The 14,960-nt window shown below is 44.4% G+C and overlaps 1 protein-coding gene across 1 annotated transcript in view; it reads right to left on the reverse strand.

Annotated features, from left to right (window-relative positions):
• LOC147703657 (uncharacterized) overlaps positions 1–14,960 on the reverse strand; it is a 742,215-nt gene that overhangs the window by 379,598 nt on the left and 347,657 nt on the right. The window contains exon 6 of the mRNA XM_086929538.1: positions 11,244–11,304. Coding sequence (XP_086785664.1) covers positions 11,244–11,304 — 61 coding nt within the window. The remainder of the gene's footprint in view (positions 1–11,243; positions 11,305–14,960) is intronic.

Genomic DNA, 14,960 nt, shown 5'->3' on the forward strand with positions numbered 1-14,960 from the left:
CATATGGCCAGGCTCCAAGTGAATGGTTATCTGTCCCCTCCTTTTCCGGTCTTGCGTGGCACCCGTCAGGGTTGCCCCAAACCCCCCTTACTTTTTATTGTAGCTATGGATCCCTTAGTCTACAAAAAAAACACATGTTTCACAGCCTCCAATTCCACTGTTGTTATCTATATTGGATGACATCCTGCTCTTTATTAGAGACCCCATTTCATATTTACAACCTCTCATGGACGAGCTCTGCCGCTTCAGCGACATGTCCTGGCTGCGCATTAATTAGAATAAATCAGAGCTCTTCCGGATCACTGACTCAACCAGCACGACAGGAGATGGCCTTCCCCTTCGATGGGCAGGAGACACTATCAAGTACCTAGGTATCACTTTACATTGAAATAAAGAACAAGTTATCCGCCTTAACTATGGGCCAGCCATAGAGTTGCTTGCTTCGCAGATCGAGCACTGGATTCAAATGCCGTTATACATGGCCGGATGCATTGCTGTCATTAAAATGAATGTTCGTCCCTGATTCCTATATTTATTTCTCAATATACCAATTTCATTAACTAAGGCCTCCTTCATGTAGCTCTGTGGCTTACTTATTCGTCTGATCTGGGTGGGGTGGGGGCCGTGGATAGCCTAGTATACCATTACACTCCCCTAAATGCTGGGGGGATTTGTGGTTCCTTATTTACATCTCTATTATCTGGTCGCACAGGCCCAATTTGCTCTCCACTGGTTCCACCCAGACGCCCTCATACCATATACAAGACCCGAACGACACTTGCCCGCCCCTACCCCCTTAGGCTCCCTGCATCCCCTAGGCATACTGCTTGATCCAAATGATATACAACCCCTATCCACCACTGGCGCAGACTCAGCCAGCCACTGGGCTTGGGCTCTTTATATTCGCCCAACCTCCCACTAGAGCAAAATCCCTTTCTACCGCTTACTTTCGAGAAGGTGGTTCAGCGCACCCTCAACAAGCTACAATTATACACCATTGGATCCATGTTCCCTAACAGGCATGGATACATTCATAGTGACTAGACTGCTCGGTGTTCTCCGTTCGGCCGCTCCTTCGTTACTTCTCCTTCTTGTGGAGTTTACACCACGTACGATGCTATTAACGGACCAGGATGGTTCCCATCTGATCACCAAGTTATATCAGGCGTGTATGGCGCTCAAACAAGTTCAGAACAGGGGTTTACAGCATAACTGGGAAGAAGACCCGGGTCAGCTGTTGACAGCTGAAGAATGGGCCAGTAGCCACGAACAAATAAAGAGGTTATCCCCCAATCACAGACATAAATGAATTCACTTCAAGTTTATCCATCGGCTCTATATCAGGCTGTGGCAACTAGCCAAATAAGATCCTACCAAATCCTCAAACTGCCCCAAATGCAACGCACTTGACGATGATTTAGCAGACATGACTTGGACGGGCCCGACCATAACTAAGTACTGGATGGAAGTGTTTCAAGTGCTTTCTGACATAACTTCCATTCCACTCTCCCCTCCCCAAAGTTAGCTTTGCTGGGAATAGTCATCAGTATAAAACTATGCTACCATAGGTTCCTCGCTGTAGCACTATTATTAGCAAAAACGGAAATTGCATTACACTGGAGTATTAGACAATGCCCCAAGAAGGAAGCATGGCTTTGCAGCATGACTTACTGTGACATTCAGACTGACACATACTCCTCACTTCAACCCCCCACTACAAAACCTAAAGAAATTTGGCACATATACTGCCAGTTCTTACAGCTAACACACCAGGTTCAATCAGCACTGTCCCCCTCACGCCTGTCCGACCTGGATGGGCCCTTATACACGAGTCCCCCGCAGCAACCCTCAGAACGGATCCACTAGGATCTCATGCCTCCATTGCACCTGATGAATCCTCAGCTGCCTACACGCAACCCACCCTCTCAACATCCCCTTTAGAAACAGTTTATCGTGTTTCTCTCATGACCCTCATCTCTGAGTATGCTGAGCGCACATGTGCATCTTCCTCTGTCCCCATCTCTCTCCCCTTCATCTATTCTTTCACTCCCCCATTCCAAGCGATAAAACATGTCAACCTATGGTTTTTTTTCATGAACAATATTATTGATATTCTGTTTCATATGTTCATGAAACCAAGCAAACAAATCAATAAAAATGTAAATACAAAATGAGCCATCACTTAATGAACTGGTTTTGCAAGGTAGGCATCTGCGTTTTTGGTACCAGGCTGGGCAGCCATCTAGGGGAAACCTACCACACCCAGACATTTCTGAAAACTATACACTAGGGGAGGTCCAGGGAGTTGTGGCTTAAATGGATGCCCCAACACTTTCTTACCCAGAATCCCCTGCAAACTTCAAATTTAGCAAAAAAAGACACATCTTCCTCACATTTCTGTGCAGGAAATCTGTGGGATCGCCAAGCAAGCACAAATTTCCCACAACCCAGCGTTCCCCCAGGTCTGCCAAGAAAAATCCTACCTCACTTCTGGTGGTGAGCCAAATGCCTGCTACAGGGAAGGGCCATAGACATATTGTAGAGAAGTCAAATCTATCTATCACAAAACTACCTGGTTTTGCAAGGGGGCACCTACGTTTTTAGTTTCGAAACCTACCAAATCCAGACATTTCTGAAAACTAGACAACCAGGGGAGTCCAGGGAGGTGTAGCTTCCATGGATCCTCAACATGTTCTTGCCCAGAACACCCTGCAAATCTCAACTTTAGCAACACAATAACATTTTCCTCATACTTCTGTGTGTGAAAGTTGTGGGATCACCAGGCCGGCCGGCACACATTTCCTACCACCCAGTGTTTCCCCAGGTCTACCGATAAAAATCCTACCTCACTTCTGTGGGTGAGAGAAGTGCTGCTACAGGGAAAGGACTAAAACATATTGAGAAGGCATACAAATTATCTATTACAAAACGACTTGTTTTTGCAAGGATGGCACCTGCGTTTTTTGTCCTGGGCTCGGCGACCATCTAGGGAAACCTAGCAAACCCTGACATTTCTGAAAACAAGACACCCAGGGGAATCCAGGGAGATGTGGCATGCGTGGACCCCCCAATGTTTCCTTAACCCAAATCCCTTGTCACATTTTCCTCACACATCTGTATGAGAAAATTGTTTGGATCACCGGGCCAGCACAAATTTCCTACCACCCAGCATTTCCCCGAGTCGCCGATAAAAATTATGGCTCACTTGTGTGGGTGCCCAAAGCAGAGTCAGCCTAAAAATATCCAAAATTAAAAACCGAGGGGGAACCCAAGTGGGTCCAAAAGGGAAATCACTACATGTTTTGAGCCCTTCCCAGGGACTTGGCCCACCCACACAAGTGAGGTATCATTTTTATCAGGAGATCTGGGTGGTTGGTTTGTGACAATCTAGTGAGCCCACAACTTTCCCATAGGGAAAAGTGAGAACAATTTTACTTTTTAGGTAAATTTGAGGTTTGCACAGGATTCTGATAAATAAAATGTTGGGGGATCCACGCAAGCCACACCTCCCTGGACTCCCTAGGTATCTGGTTTTCAGAAATGTCTGGGTTTAGTATGTTTCCTTAGGTGTCACCCGAGCCTGAGACCAAAAACACAGATGGCCCCGCAAAAGAAGGTTGTTTTGGGCCGATGAAAAATGTAAAGCAGCTATTCCCAAAAAAAGTTTCAGATGAAAATGTTACAAATGCCCATTTTTCCAACTCATTTTCAATATTTATTTCAACAGTTATTTTCCTTGGAAAAACATTGAGAAACCTATGCATATGACCCCCTTGATGAATTCAGGATTGTGTCTATTTTTCTGAAATCTATAGCTTTTGGGGATCATCCTTGGGTTTCCACCACAAACTGGACGAAGGTTAAGAGTACAAAAAATTTAGAAAATAGGCTACCTCTTAGAAAAATGCCAAACTGAGATACAGAATTACGTTGATTGATTCAGCTCTGCATGTCCCTAAGCAAACCGTTAATGGATGCCATTTTTAGGGGAAAAACAGCCACTTAACTGGAGCATGTGTTCCCTATTTTTCTCAAAAACCTCAAAATGCTGCTTTATTTGGCCATTTTTCTTGTTCCCTTCTAGGGTAATCCATAAACCCTAGGTACCTCTAGATTCCCTACAATGTTAGAAAAATAGGACGCAAATTTGGCGTGGATACCAAATGTGGAAAAAAAGTTAAGAAGCCCTGAGCAAAAAGTACCCCAAATAGACAAAAAGGCCTCAGCACTGGCCCAGCAGCTAAGGTCCTAATATCTGCAAGAGCTACTTTGCCCACATATGTGAGTTTAAGTTCTTTGCCTCTAAAGGAGTGTGCCTACATTCCTAGTTCTGAGTACTTACTACATGGATTCCGGAGAAATAAACCATCATGCTCTTCAAAAATGTACTTAGAGCCGCCTTTGACTTATTGTGATTCTGGGACCTTACACACAAATCTCACAGCTGCTGCAATGTCAACATATACACTGTAGCTGGGTGCCATACTCTGAGTTTATTTGCATCTTTCTCCTGTTGAAGCAATATATAGGCAGCTTCATTTACATACAGCCTTCAACTCTCTGAAACACAAGTTAAACATTCTCACCCATACGGAAAAAACAAGTAAGATCATTCAATAACCTAACATAATGTTCACTGTGTTGAACATGGAGTGAGGTAATGTTTGTGAATTAGGCATCATGGACATAATATCATCCACAGAGGTCTCTTAAAACATGCACCAAATAAAAGTATATTGGAAGCAGAATGGATCCGCTCAAATATAAATCAACTTCTGTAAGAGTAAAAGCCAAGTACAGGACTCCATAGCCACTTTTCCAACATCGCAAACTAATTTTCATCAAACTGATGTCTATCTTGGTTTTTAGCTTACCTTTCCCCTATTCTATCGAATTCCAGCCGATAACATGCAATTTACTTTACACACAATTCCTATTTTCCTCTCTTCAAATGTAATCCCTACCTCACCTGCATTTTGTTGTATTTTGAATAGGTTCAGTTTTGTATGATGTTGTGTACCAAAGGGCTAGTCAAACAAACTGTGCTGAAATGAAACTAGAAAAAAAGTTGACATTCATATACACACATGCATTTGGATTACTATTGTTTGTTTCATATTTTGGATCAAATTCATAAAGCAATTTAAAATTTAAAATAGCAGCTTATCTGAAAATTTAATTGGCTATAAACGTTGCTGCATCACCTGCAAAGCTCACAGAAACAGCAGCCCTGCACATTCATATATTCCTGCAATCTTGTAAACACCTAAAATATCACCTTTCATTGTTCAGTTTCGCCTGCATATACTGGCTACTGAGCATGCGCTCCCACTTGCGAGAGATATTGTTTTCACAAGGGGCTTGAAGCCTTTATTACCTAGACCCCGGACACGGAAAGTGGCCACCAAATTCTTGGGCGTGGCCTTTGCTTTATATGATTGTATTGTTTTTTTATTTTTGCATAAATATTCATCATTCGCCTACATCCAGCGGTTGGCGAAGACTCAAAAAAGAGAGGGGGGAGTGGTAGGGTATCAAGGTTATCTCAAAGGAAAGGTCAAAGGTCAAAACATACCATGCTCATACATATTAGTACCATGTCCATTCTGTTGCCACCCCCACCGCGTAGCAAATTAATTGTTGACTTGAATACCTGAAGTGATGAGCAGAACCTGTAGGTATAATGGGCAGGAAAGTTCACGAAAAGTGGTGGATAGATGTTTTCTAAAGGGTCCCCACGTTTTTTCGAATTTTGGTAGGGTGTGATTTATGACCGCTGTTAATGTTTCCATGCCGTTATAGTACCAAAGCTTGAGCAACCAATCCGTGTGTGTTGAGATAGTATCCGTTCCCTATTTTGAAAATAAGACCTGCTTCACTGCGCATAGTGCCAGGGTGCTAGCCATCCCCCTAGGGAGCGTAGTGGATATGTTAAGGCATTAGGCAACCCTAACAGGATATAGCTGGGAAAGCGGGCAGTACGGTGTCACACATTTGATCGATATCCGCACGTACTTCCAGCCAATAACAATGTAGCTAGGGGAAGTGCCTCAACAAGAGGGAGAGTGTACCTGAGTGGTTGCAATGGCGCCAACATTTATCGTCCCCCATGGAGATGCAGATTCTGACCCAGACTCCTATTGTGGCCCTAACCACTGAGGAGATGAACACTCCCGGCAGGCAACTCCTACATGGGAGCCACAGTATCTTCCATATGTGAATTTCTGCCGCCGCCAGATCCAGAAAGCACCAATGCTTTTCTGTAAGTGGGCGTTGGCACTCCACGAGTAATCGCAGTTGTGCAGCCTGGGAGTAACCTACTAAATATAGTATACCCAAGCAACTATTGGCCACCGGGAGACACGTGTGGTATTTGGCCAGTCTGGCATGCTTACGTCCCCAGATGAGGAATCTATAATGGACTGAAGTTTCTTTATTGTGGATGTTTGCGGCTGTAATGGCATCACCTGCATAAGGTATAAGATTTTGGGCAGGAGGGAAATTTTCACAGCAGCTTATCGTCCCAGTCAGGAGATAGGGCCCCCATGCCAAGACTGGATGAGGGATCGCATTATGGTCAGCAATTCAGAATAGTTGTGCGACACAGATTTTTTAATTGTGGGGAGTATGTGTACGTCCATATATCCTTGTGTAGCCCATGTGAAGGCGAACTCTGTTGTGAGGTGTACTTGTTCATCCTGTGAGAGAGTAATGTTGAGTGCTTGGGATTTGGTATTGTTTACCTTAATACCCGATGTGCTGCCAAATGCTGCGAGTTCCTCCAATAGAGGGGGCAGTGACTGTGCAGGCTTCGTAATTATTAGCATCATATCGTCCGTTTATAGATTGATCTTATGGAATCGGCCACCCATCCAGACTCCTTCAATGAGATCCCCTCTAATGCATTCCGCTAATGGCTCCATACATAATGCACACAGGAGTGGAGAAAGTGGGCAACCCTGCCGCTTTCCCCTAGAGATAAAGTATGAGGGGGAAAGTGATTTGTTGACACGAAAGAGCACTAATGGAAACTACGTAGCTGGCCCAGATCTACTGCCAAAAATGGGGGCCTAGACCAATGGCCTCCAGTACCACGCGTAAGAATGGCCAGTGTACCTAGTCAAATGCCTTTTCGGCGTCTATTGATAGGAACAGTGCTAGTGTCCAGGACCGGTTTGTTTTATCTAGCAAGTGGAAGAGGTGCTTGGTGTTGTCTCCACATGTATGTCCAGGTAGAAAACCTGACTAGTCCGGGTCCACCAGTCCAGGCATGTACTGCTGAAGTCTATGTGGTAGGATTCTTGTGAATATCTTTGCATTCACACTGAGTAGCGATATGGGGCGGTAGGAAGCACAGTGTTTTAGGGTCTTTTTCCAGTTTCGGCAGTACTGTTATAATCGCAGGCCACATAGACTCTGCAAGCGTTCCTGAGGAGCTGAAATTGTTGTACAGTCGGGCCAATATAGGGGACAATTGCTCCATGTTTAGCTTATAAAAGGCGGCTATATACCCATCTTGACCAGGACCTTCTCCATCTTAAGCCTCCCTATTGCTTCCATTACCTCCTGCTTAGTTATATCTGCTTCTAGAGGCGCTGCTACTGGGTGCTCCAGTAGTATTATGAGGGAGATCTGTTCGGCCATTGCTTTAGCTAAAAGACGTACAGCTCTGATGTGGAAGTCTGGGATGGGCCCTACATTTGAAGCATTGGTGAAGGAGATCACTGTCTGGGCACAAGCGAAGGAGAGAACCCTACTTAGGGGTGACGCCTGAGGCATGCGCAGACGCCAAATACTGGAGTTGTGGGTAGATGTTCTAGAGAACTGGGAACATCCAGAGGCTGCGGGGATGAAGTGAAGGGTCAGGACAGGGCGGCCGATAACCCTAGTATTCAACGCTCTGGAGATGGGGAGGGAGACAATGGGTTCTAACGAGACGAGGTATTGGACTGCATTGATACACGCTCTACCACACAGACACTGAAGAGTGGGACACAAAAGAGTGTGCCCCCTATTATCGTTACCTTTTTTCTACCTTATACTTTCTCCACCCACCCCCCTTGCCATGGGCATTGTTTCTTTACATATCCTGCCGAGTGGGCGCTGACCCCGCCCCACAACCACCCCTCACTCTCTGTAGACCTGCGCTTAGACGGACATATCTTTTTTACGGGGTGCCCCGAAATGATGGGTGGATAGACCCCTCCACTGAGACGGCATATTTAGACTGTTTTCTTTCTTTTTGTTCTTTGGGTTTTAACATATGGGCTTCTACTTCTTAGTTTTATTAAAATGGTATTTCAGACTTAGCAAAGGTCCAATTACTCCTGATGCTTACACGACTGACAGGTCTGGTTGAATTATGAATCTGCAGATGGGAGGTCTGCTACATAGAGGCCAGCTGTAAAAACTGTTGGTACAAGCAAAAGTAGCATCACATGTACTCTAACTGCAGAATGCACAAAGTCATTTTAGTTTTTCAATGCATATTTATAAGTGAAAATGACTTCATTTAAACCTATCAGGAATTACAAGAATGATTGCTTGATTGCATAGGTGGATTTAGTATTGCGGATTTCTCCACCACAAGGGAGAAGAAATGTGCAGTAGTAATTTCCATGCAAAGAACATAGGAAAAGACGGTTCAAAGAGTGTTTTGCCTTGAAAGTTTATGAATGCCCATAGACTTGTGACTTTGTTGGCATTCACAAAATCCAATTCGTCTTTTCCCACCATGGAAATGGTCGCTGTTTCACTCTAGCAAAGGGTTGCAGAAAATTTTTTCCAGATGGAAAGGGGAAGAATCGCGTGCAAAGTTGGAAAAGGTGAATGGAAAGGGGTTTCTCCAACAGTCAGTCAGTCAAAAATCGTTATTCGGCTGAGCCATAAAAGAATACATCTTAAAAACAACATATCAAGGAACTGACAAATTAACCTAAAAATTTAACCAAAATAATCAGTGCACAAAGAATCATATTTTCAACGATAAAGAGTAAAAGGTTTTCCCAACAAAGAAAATACCAAAGGAAAAAATGGGCAACTACACGTCAGACTGATATTCCCTCAGGCAGAATATGGCAATGTCGTGCTTTTTCTCTCTGGCAAACCAAATAAGGAGGTCTATATTTTGATTGGCTTGAGCCCACTAGCACTCTCCAAAACAAACTGCCCTTGCCTGGGAATTGTGTGGGTGATCCCAACTAGTGAGCTGGGTTACAGCAGCGATCAAACCTCTGGTTGTGGCCCTGAATAAACTGATGCAGAACTCAAATGTGCAGGGCGTACAACATTTTTAAGTCATTCCAGACTGAAATCTTGGACATAAAATGGAGGAAACACTGAGGGTTTCTCCTTTGTTCACTGTGGTACCAGCAGCCCTGTTGTCTTTGGAAGGGCGTTTGTTAACATAGACAACAGCGCTGATGACAGAGCAGAACCATGGTCTCAATATGTCATAATGATATTGGGCTCTATTCACAAAGGTAAATTTACACATGTAGATATACTCATGCTAAATTTAGTCTTACACCTAGAAGTAACTTTACTACTTTTCGCTAATCACCATTTTTGACTCTAAAGTTACTTCTAGGTGTAGAATGACATGTCTCCACCCTCTCAGTTTGGGGGGTGGACTCAGCATAAATGTTACTTACAACTGTAAAGTTACTTAGTTACTACTAGTTACTTTATAATCATATTGTATGTCCCGCACAATTGGCAGAGGCCTCCACAACTCTGGTGGAGGATTCTACTACTGAGCTAGAGAACTCCGAATGTAAGACAGAGACCTATGCACGCTGGAAGAAGAGCTCCACATAGAAGGGAGAAGGCTCTGATGTTCTCCTGTATATCTTTCAAAGCCTACATTCTCCACATTCTTCTGCAGTAATGCAGACCTTAACACATCCTATAAATACCGTGATGTTTTCACTACAATGTATTTATTTGTACAATTTTAATACAACAACTCTTTCGATTAGATTGGTTGCTTCATCTGAGACAGTAATTGTAAGTGCAATAGGGCAACACACAAGAAAGGTCTCTCAATGAAGCCTAACTACAGACACAGGTATTTCATTGGCTGGTGATGCAAGGTTTTGTGGTGATTAGTTAAGAGGGTGCAAAGAAAACAAGATTTCAAAAAAATAATATTGTCTACGAATGCTCATGGAAGGCAATTTCTCTGGACTGGAATCTTGAGAATGCTAAAGTGATTCTAGTATTTTACTGACCTCTGCTGGTCGTTTTCTATAAAGAAAGTTAAATAGAGGCAGTTGCCAGAAAAATTTCAAATAGAAAGTCCCTAAGTAGAAAGCAATTCTGGTATTTTACTGACCTCTGCTGGTCATTTTCGATTAAGACAGGTAAATAGAGGCAGCTGAACAGAAAAAAAGTCCCTAGGCAGAAGCAGACAAGTCATAGGGCTGATCTCCAGAGCCCACAAAGTACATACACCTATAAGTATACGTATATACAAGAGGTCTCAAATGCTCGACCTAAAAAGTAGGGGGGAGAGGGGAAGTGTACCACAACGTATTTTCCACCAATGCACGTTTAATAGACTTTCTAAACAGAGGCAGCTGCAAAATGGCTGAAAGGATGTACATGAAATGTGGCAGGAATATAGTGTGGAAAAGGTAGTTTTTGTTATTTGTACAGAATTTGGTCTGTTTGTAAATATTAAGGGACAACAACTTAGTGCTATATTGGGCAGTGGTATACCACAGTACCTTTGCAGTAAACCCCAGAACATGGCAATGCCGAAATATCATATCCTTAGCTAGTAAAGGCCCTTGCAAACAAAAAAGCAGCCATATTGTTTAGACCACACTTTGTCTTTGTTCAGTGGTTTAAAGTGAAATATAGAAAAACATAGTATTTCTCAAAATTATACAGAAAGTACCATGGTATTTACTGAAATAAAAAATATATATAAATACGAGAAAATAACATTCAACATAATATGGAGGTGGAGGTTCCGCAAAGCTTTAAATAATTTTGTAGACACATGCTTAAGACTTTGCACCCACGCTCAGGTTATACAAAGAGCCAGTTCACTCTAGATGGAATAGAAAAGATGCTCTGTCCTGTGGCCCACATCACTGACAGGGGGATGTGTGTGTGTGCATGTGTGTGTAAGGTGGGCACGGGACAATTAGGGGCTACTATTTAATTACCAATCAATGCTGAAACATACCCTTGTTCACCAAAGTGGAGAAAGCCCCAGGATTTCCCTTGAACACGTTAGAGGAATGAAGGTCATCTTACCTGGTGGAGGAGTGACTGGTAAGTATGTCTCCATCACTGACAAAGTAGAGAAACATACATTAGTACAAGTTATATAAGCTATTGCAAAAGAAAAGAATATAACTGAAAAACAACTGTGAAAGTGTTGTATCTACTCTAAAACCAGGAATCCTAACAAACAAGGTAAGCCCCTAACCACTCCAATCTTCATTGTCCTCTGTCAAACTCATTACCCAGGAGGAACTGACAAAGCTAGCCATAACAACCAAGGGATTCAAGCTCCCAGCAGATCCATGCCCAGCTTCTTATATTGATACATTTCTTCCAGGCTCACGGACAACAATACAGGCATAATTAATGCCTCACTGTCAAGTGGAATAATTCCTAACACTCTAAAGCACACCATAATCACATCCGTAAGGAAACCTGAGGCAGAACCTCAGCATTAATGAAAAATTACCTATACTTACCCTTTTTAGCAGCTTACATGACACACACAATTGACTCAAAAGTAATCATAATAATTACATAAGTTTGGGCAGTGGGCTTTTATATCAAATATCTTTTAAGCTATAAAAGTCGACTTGTGTCTTGCTGTATGGAACTGCCACTTTATGACTAAAACCAATGAGCATTGATGAATGGAGGCTTGCGATCATGAATTCTTGCAGGACATACGTCCTAGTTACTAGAGCCCAATCGGTAGATTCCTACTGGTTACTAATCGCTTCAAGCAGAAGCTCTTACATGGGTGTCTAGAACCTCCCAAGAAACAAATGAAGCTCGCTGAGGTATTCTTCAACCACAAAGAAAGGGAAAGGTACTGTAGTGAACTGCAGCTGTCTTGACTCTAGCTTACAGGCAACATGAGAAGAGTGAGGTTTTGCTCAGCCCACAGTCATTTGAGATCGAGATGTTTGTGGGAGCAGTGCAAGTGTATCAGAGAGAATATAGTATGGACAGTTAGTGACCTCTATTTAATTTAGAAATGCTCCAACCTTCCAATTAAAATAAAAATGTCAATGTGGGGGTCACCAGTTTCCAGCAATGGCTCAGTGGGAGTCTCCGGATTTCAATATTGATTCATTGGGGGTCCCTGGAATCAAGTAATTGTACCATGTTCTGATGCGACCAGAATTTAAAAAAGTGATACTACACAGAAAATTGTGTTTAGTGACAGTAGATATTTATTTTTTATTAACCTGGTAAGAACAAAGAAAGGTTTAACATTCTAACATAGTGTCATGTAATAAGGCCCTAGCATGTGTGCAATTTTAATTAATGACTTGTTAGCCATATATTATAAGTCTGCACAGAGGCTTGTTTGCAATAATAAGGAACTGTAAACTTCCTTGGCACCTTACAGCACTTGCACTTTATCTATGTCGAGAGACCCCAACATTGAGTTGTTTTCTCTTTTGTCTTAGCCAGCATTTCGTAGCCTAAAACCTAGCCTGGAAGTCTAAAAGACTTCTTTTAATTTTTTTAATATTTGAACTCATAAATGATCTACGTGTTTTAGAACATTTTAATTTGCTTAAGAGTCTGATTTTTATACAGAACAAACACTGAATATGCACAAAACGACTGCCAAAAGAAACGATTACTGAACTGGTGGTGGTTCTCTTTTCTGAATGTTTACCTGTTTTTTTCAACGTGTATCGTTTATGTTTTTTTAAACCAAATAAAGATTTTGAATTGAATTGAAGTAATGATTAATTGGGGTTGCAGAAAAGCGAAAAGGTTAAGAACCACCGATTTAGTGCATTGTTCTGGGTATATGGATGCTACAAATGTACTTGCTACGGAGCACTGAATGCTCTATTACTTACCGGTAATCTTCATTACTCCTGGTCCCGTTGTCCTCGGCCCATTCATTACTTATGGAGATAACCATCTCCCGACAGAAATTAAAACAAGAGGAATGCTGGGATATCCCTACTGCCCCTCCCCCCGGGAGTACAAAGGTAGTACCTACCCAGCAGCCCTCCTGTACAAACAAGCCCAGACAGGAAGGCCGGCCGCCCGGGAGGGAGGGGCGTATGAATGGGCCGAGGACAACGGGACCAGGAGTAATGAAGATAACCGGTAAGTAATAGAGCATTACCCCCAGGTCCCTTATGTCCTCAGGCCATTCATAACTTATGGAGAAATACCAAAGCAGAAAAAGCCGGCCTTCCCAACCCAAACAGAAGCCAACCCAGGAAACCACACCAGGGCAGCAACCGCAGAAGGAAAAAGGAAGAACCGGGGAAACCCCAGGCAGAGCCCCCGACAAGAGGGACCCCCACAAGACACCCAACAAGAGCAAGGGCGCACAGCCAGACGACCAGACCGGCCACCACAGAGGCCAACCAGCCCACCGCAGGAACACCCCACAGCCAACCAGCGACAGGGAGAGCACAGACACCCAAGCCTCCACAGGCAAGAGGACAACAGCAGAAGAGAGGCCAAACAAAGAGAAAGGCCAAGAGCCACCAGGCCAACAAGCCAGAAACGGGCAGAAGAAGACAACCCAGGCAAGAACAGGCAGGAGACAAGCGGACCAGAGGAACCAAAGGTCCAACAAAACCAACCCCGGGAAGAACAGCGGAAGCCCACCAGCACCCAACCCGGAAGGCAAGACTGAGCCCACGGACAAGGAAAGAGAGAAAACCCAGGCACCAGGGAACGAAGAGCAAACCCCAGGAAGCCAAGCCACCAGGACCCGCAAGACGATGACACAAGGCAAAAGGAACCAGCACCTCCAGGAAACCCGAGCAGGAAGAACCAACAAGGGCAACCAACCAGGGCTAAGAGACCCGGAAAAAGAGGAAAAGGAAACCGAAGGAACCCCAGGAACCCCAAAACAGAACTCCAGCCAAAGCGGAGGAAACGGGAGCAGGAAGCCACAGCCCGAAGAAGGCAAACCTGAACACCAAAGCAGGAGTGCAACCGGACGGGCCAAGGACCCGGAGGACCCAAGACAACAGCAAGGGAACCACGAAGGACACAACAACCACAGCCAAGCCAAACCAGAGACAGGCCAGGCACAAAGACCCCAAACAGCTCAAGCAAAGGACCGGGGCAGAAACCCAGAGGCCAGAGAGACCGAGGCAAAACCACCCCAGAGGACCTCACAGAAGCAACCGCAGCCAGGGAGGAAAGCACAAGCAAACCACACCCCACAGCCCGGCAAGACCCGAGGCAGGGCACGCACAGGGGACGAACCCCGCACGGCGAAAAGCCGCAACCGAGGATACAGACAGGAAGCCAAAGCCGAAGCCAAAAGCAACCAGCAGAAACAACCCAAAACAAGGCACGGACAAAGAAGGAAAGACCCCAACAGAGCACAGGCCCGAGAGCCAACAGCCCCGTCGATGCCCCAACGAACCCAAGAAGAGGCAAGAAGGGAAACAAGAAGGCAACAGCGTGACGGCCAGAAACAAGAAGCAGACCGGAACACACCACACCCATAAGTAACCGGAACCCTACGACACAGGGACCAGCCACCCCACAGGCAGACAGGGCACCCGCAAAGAAGTGCCAAGCCACCCAAGAAACTCCCAGAAGAGACACAATCAGGCAGCCCAGGACCGCAGAAAGAGCACAACCAGGCAACCCAGAGCAGGACGCACAAACAGAAAAAGCAGACCAGCCCAGAACAGGAGCCAACAGGGAGGAAGCCCAAGGCAACAGGCCACCACAGAAAGCCAGTGCCGAAGGACAAGCAG

The sequence above is a fragment of the Lissotriton vulgaris genome, chromosome 7 (assembly GCF_964263255.1).
Source record: "Lissotriton vulgaris chromosome 7, aLisVul1.2, whole genome shotgun sequence".
NCBI classification, from domain to species: domain Eukaryota; kingdom Metazoa; phylum Chordata; class Amphibia; order Caudata; family Salamandridae; genus Lissotriton; species Lissotriton vulgaris.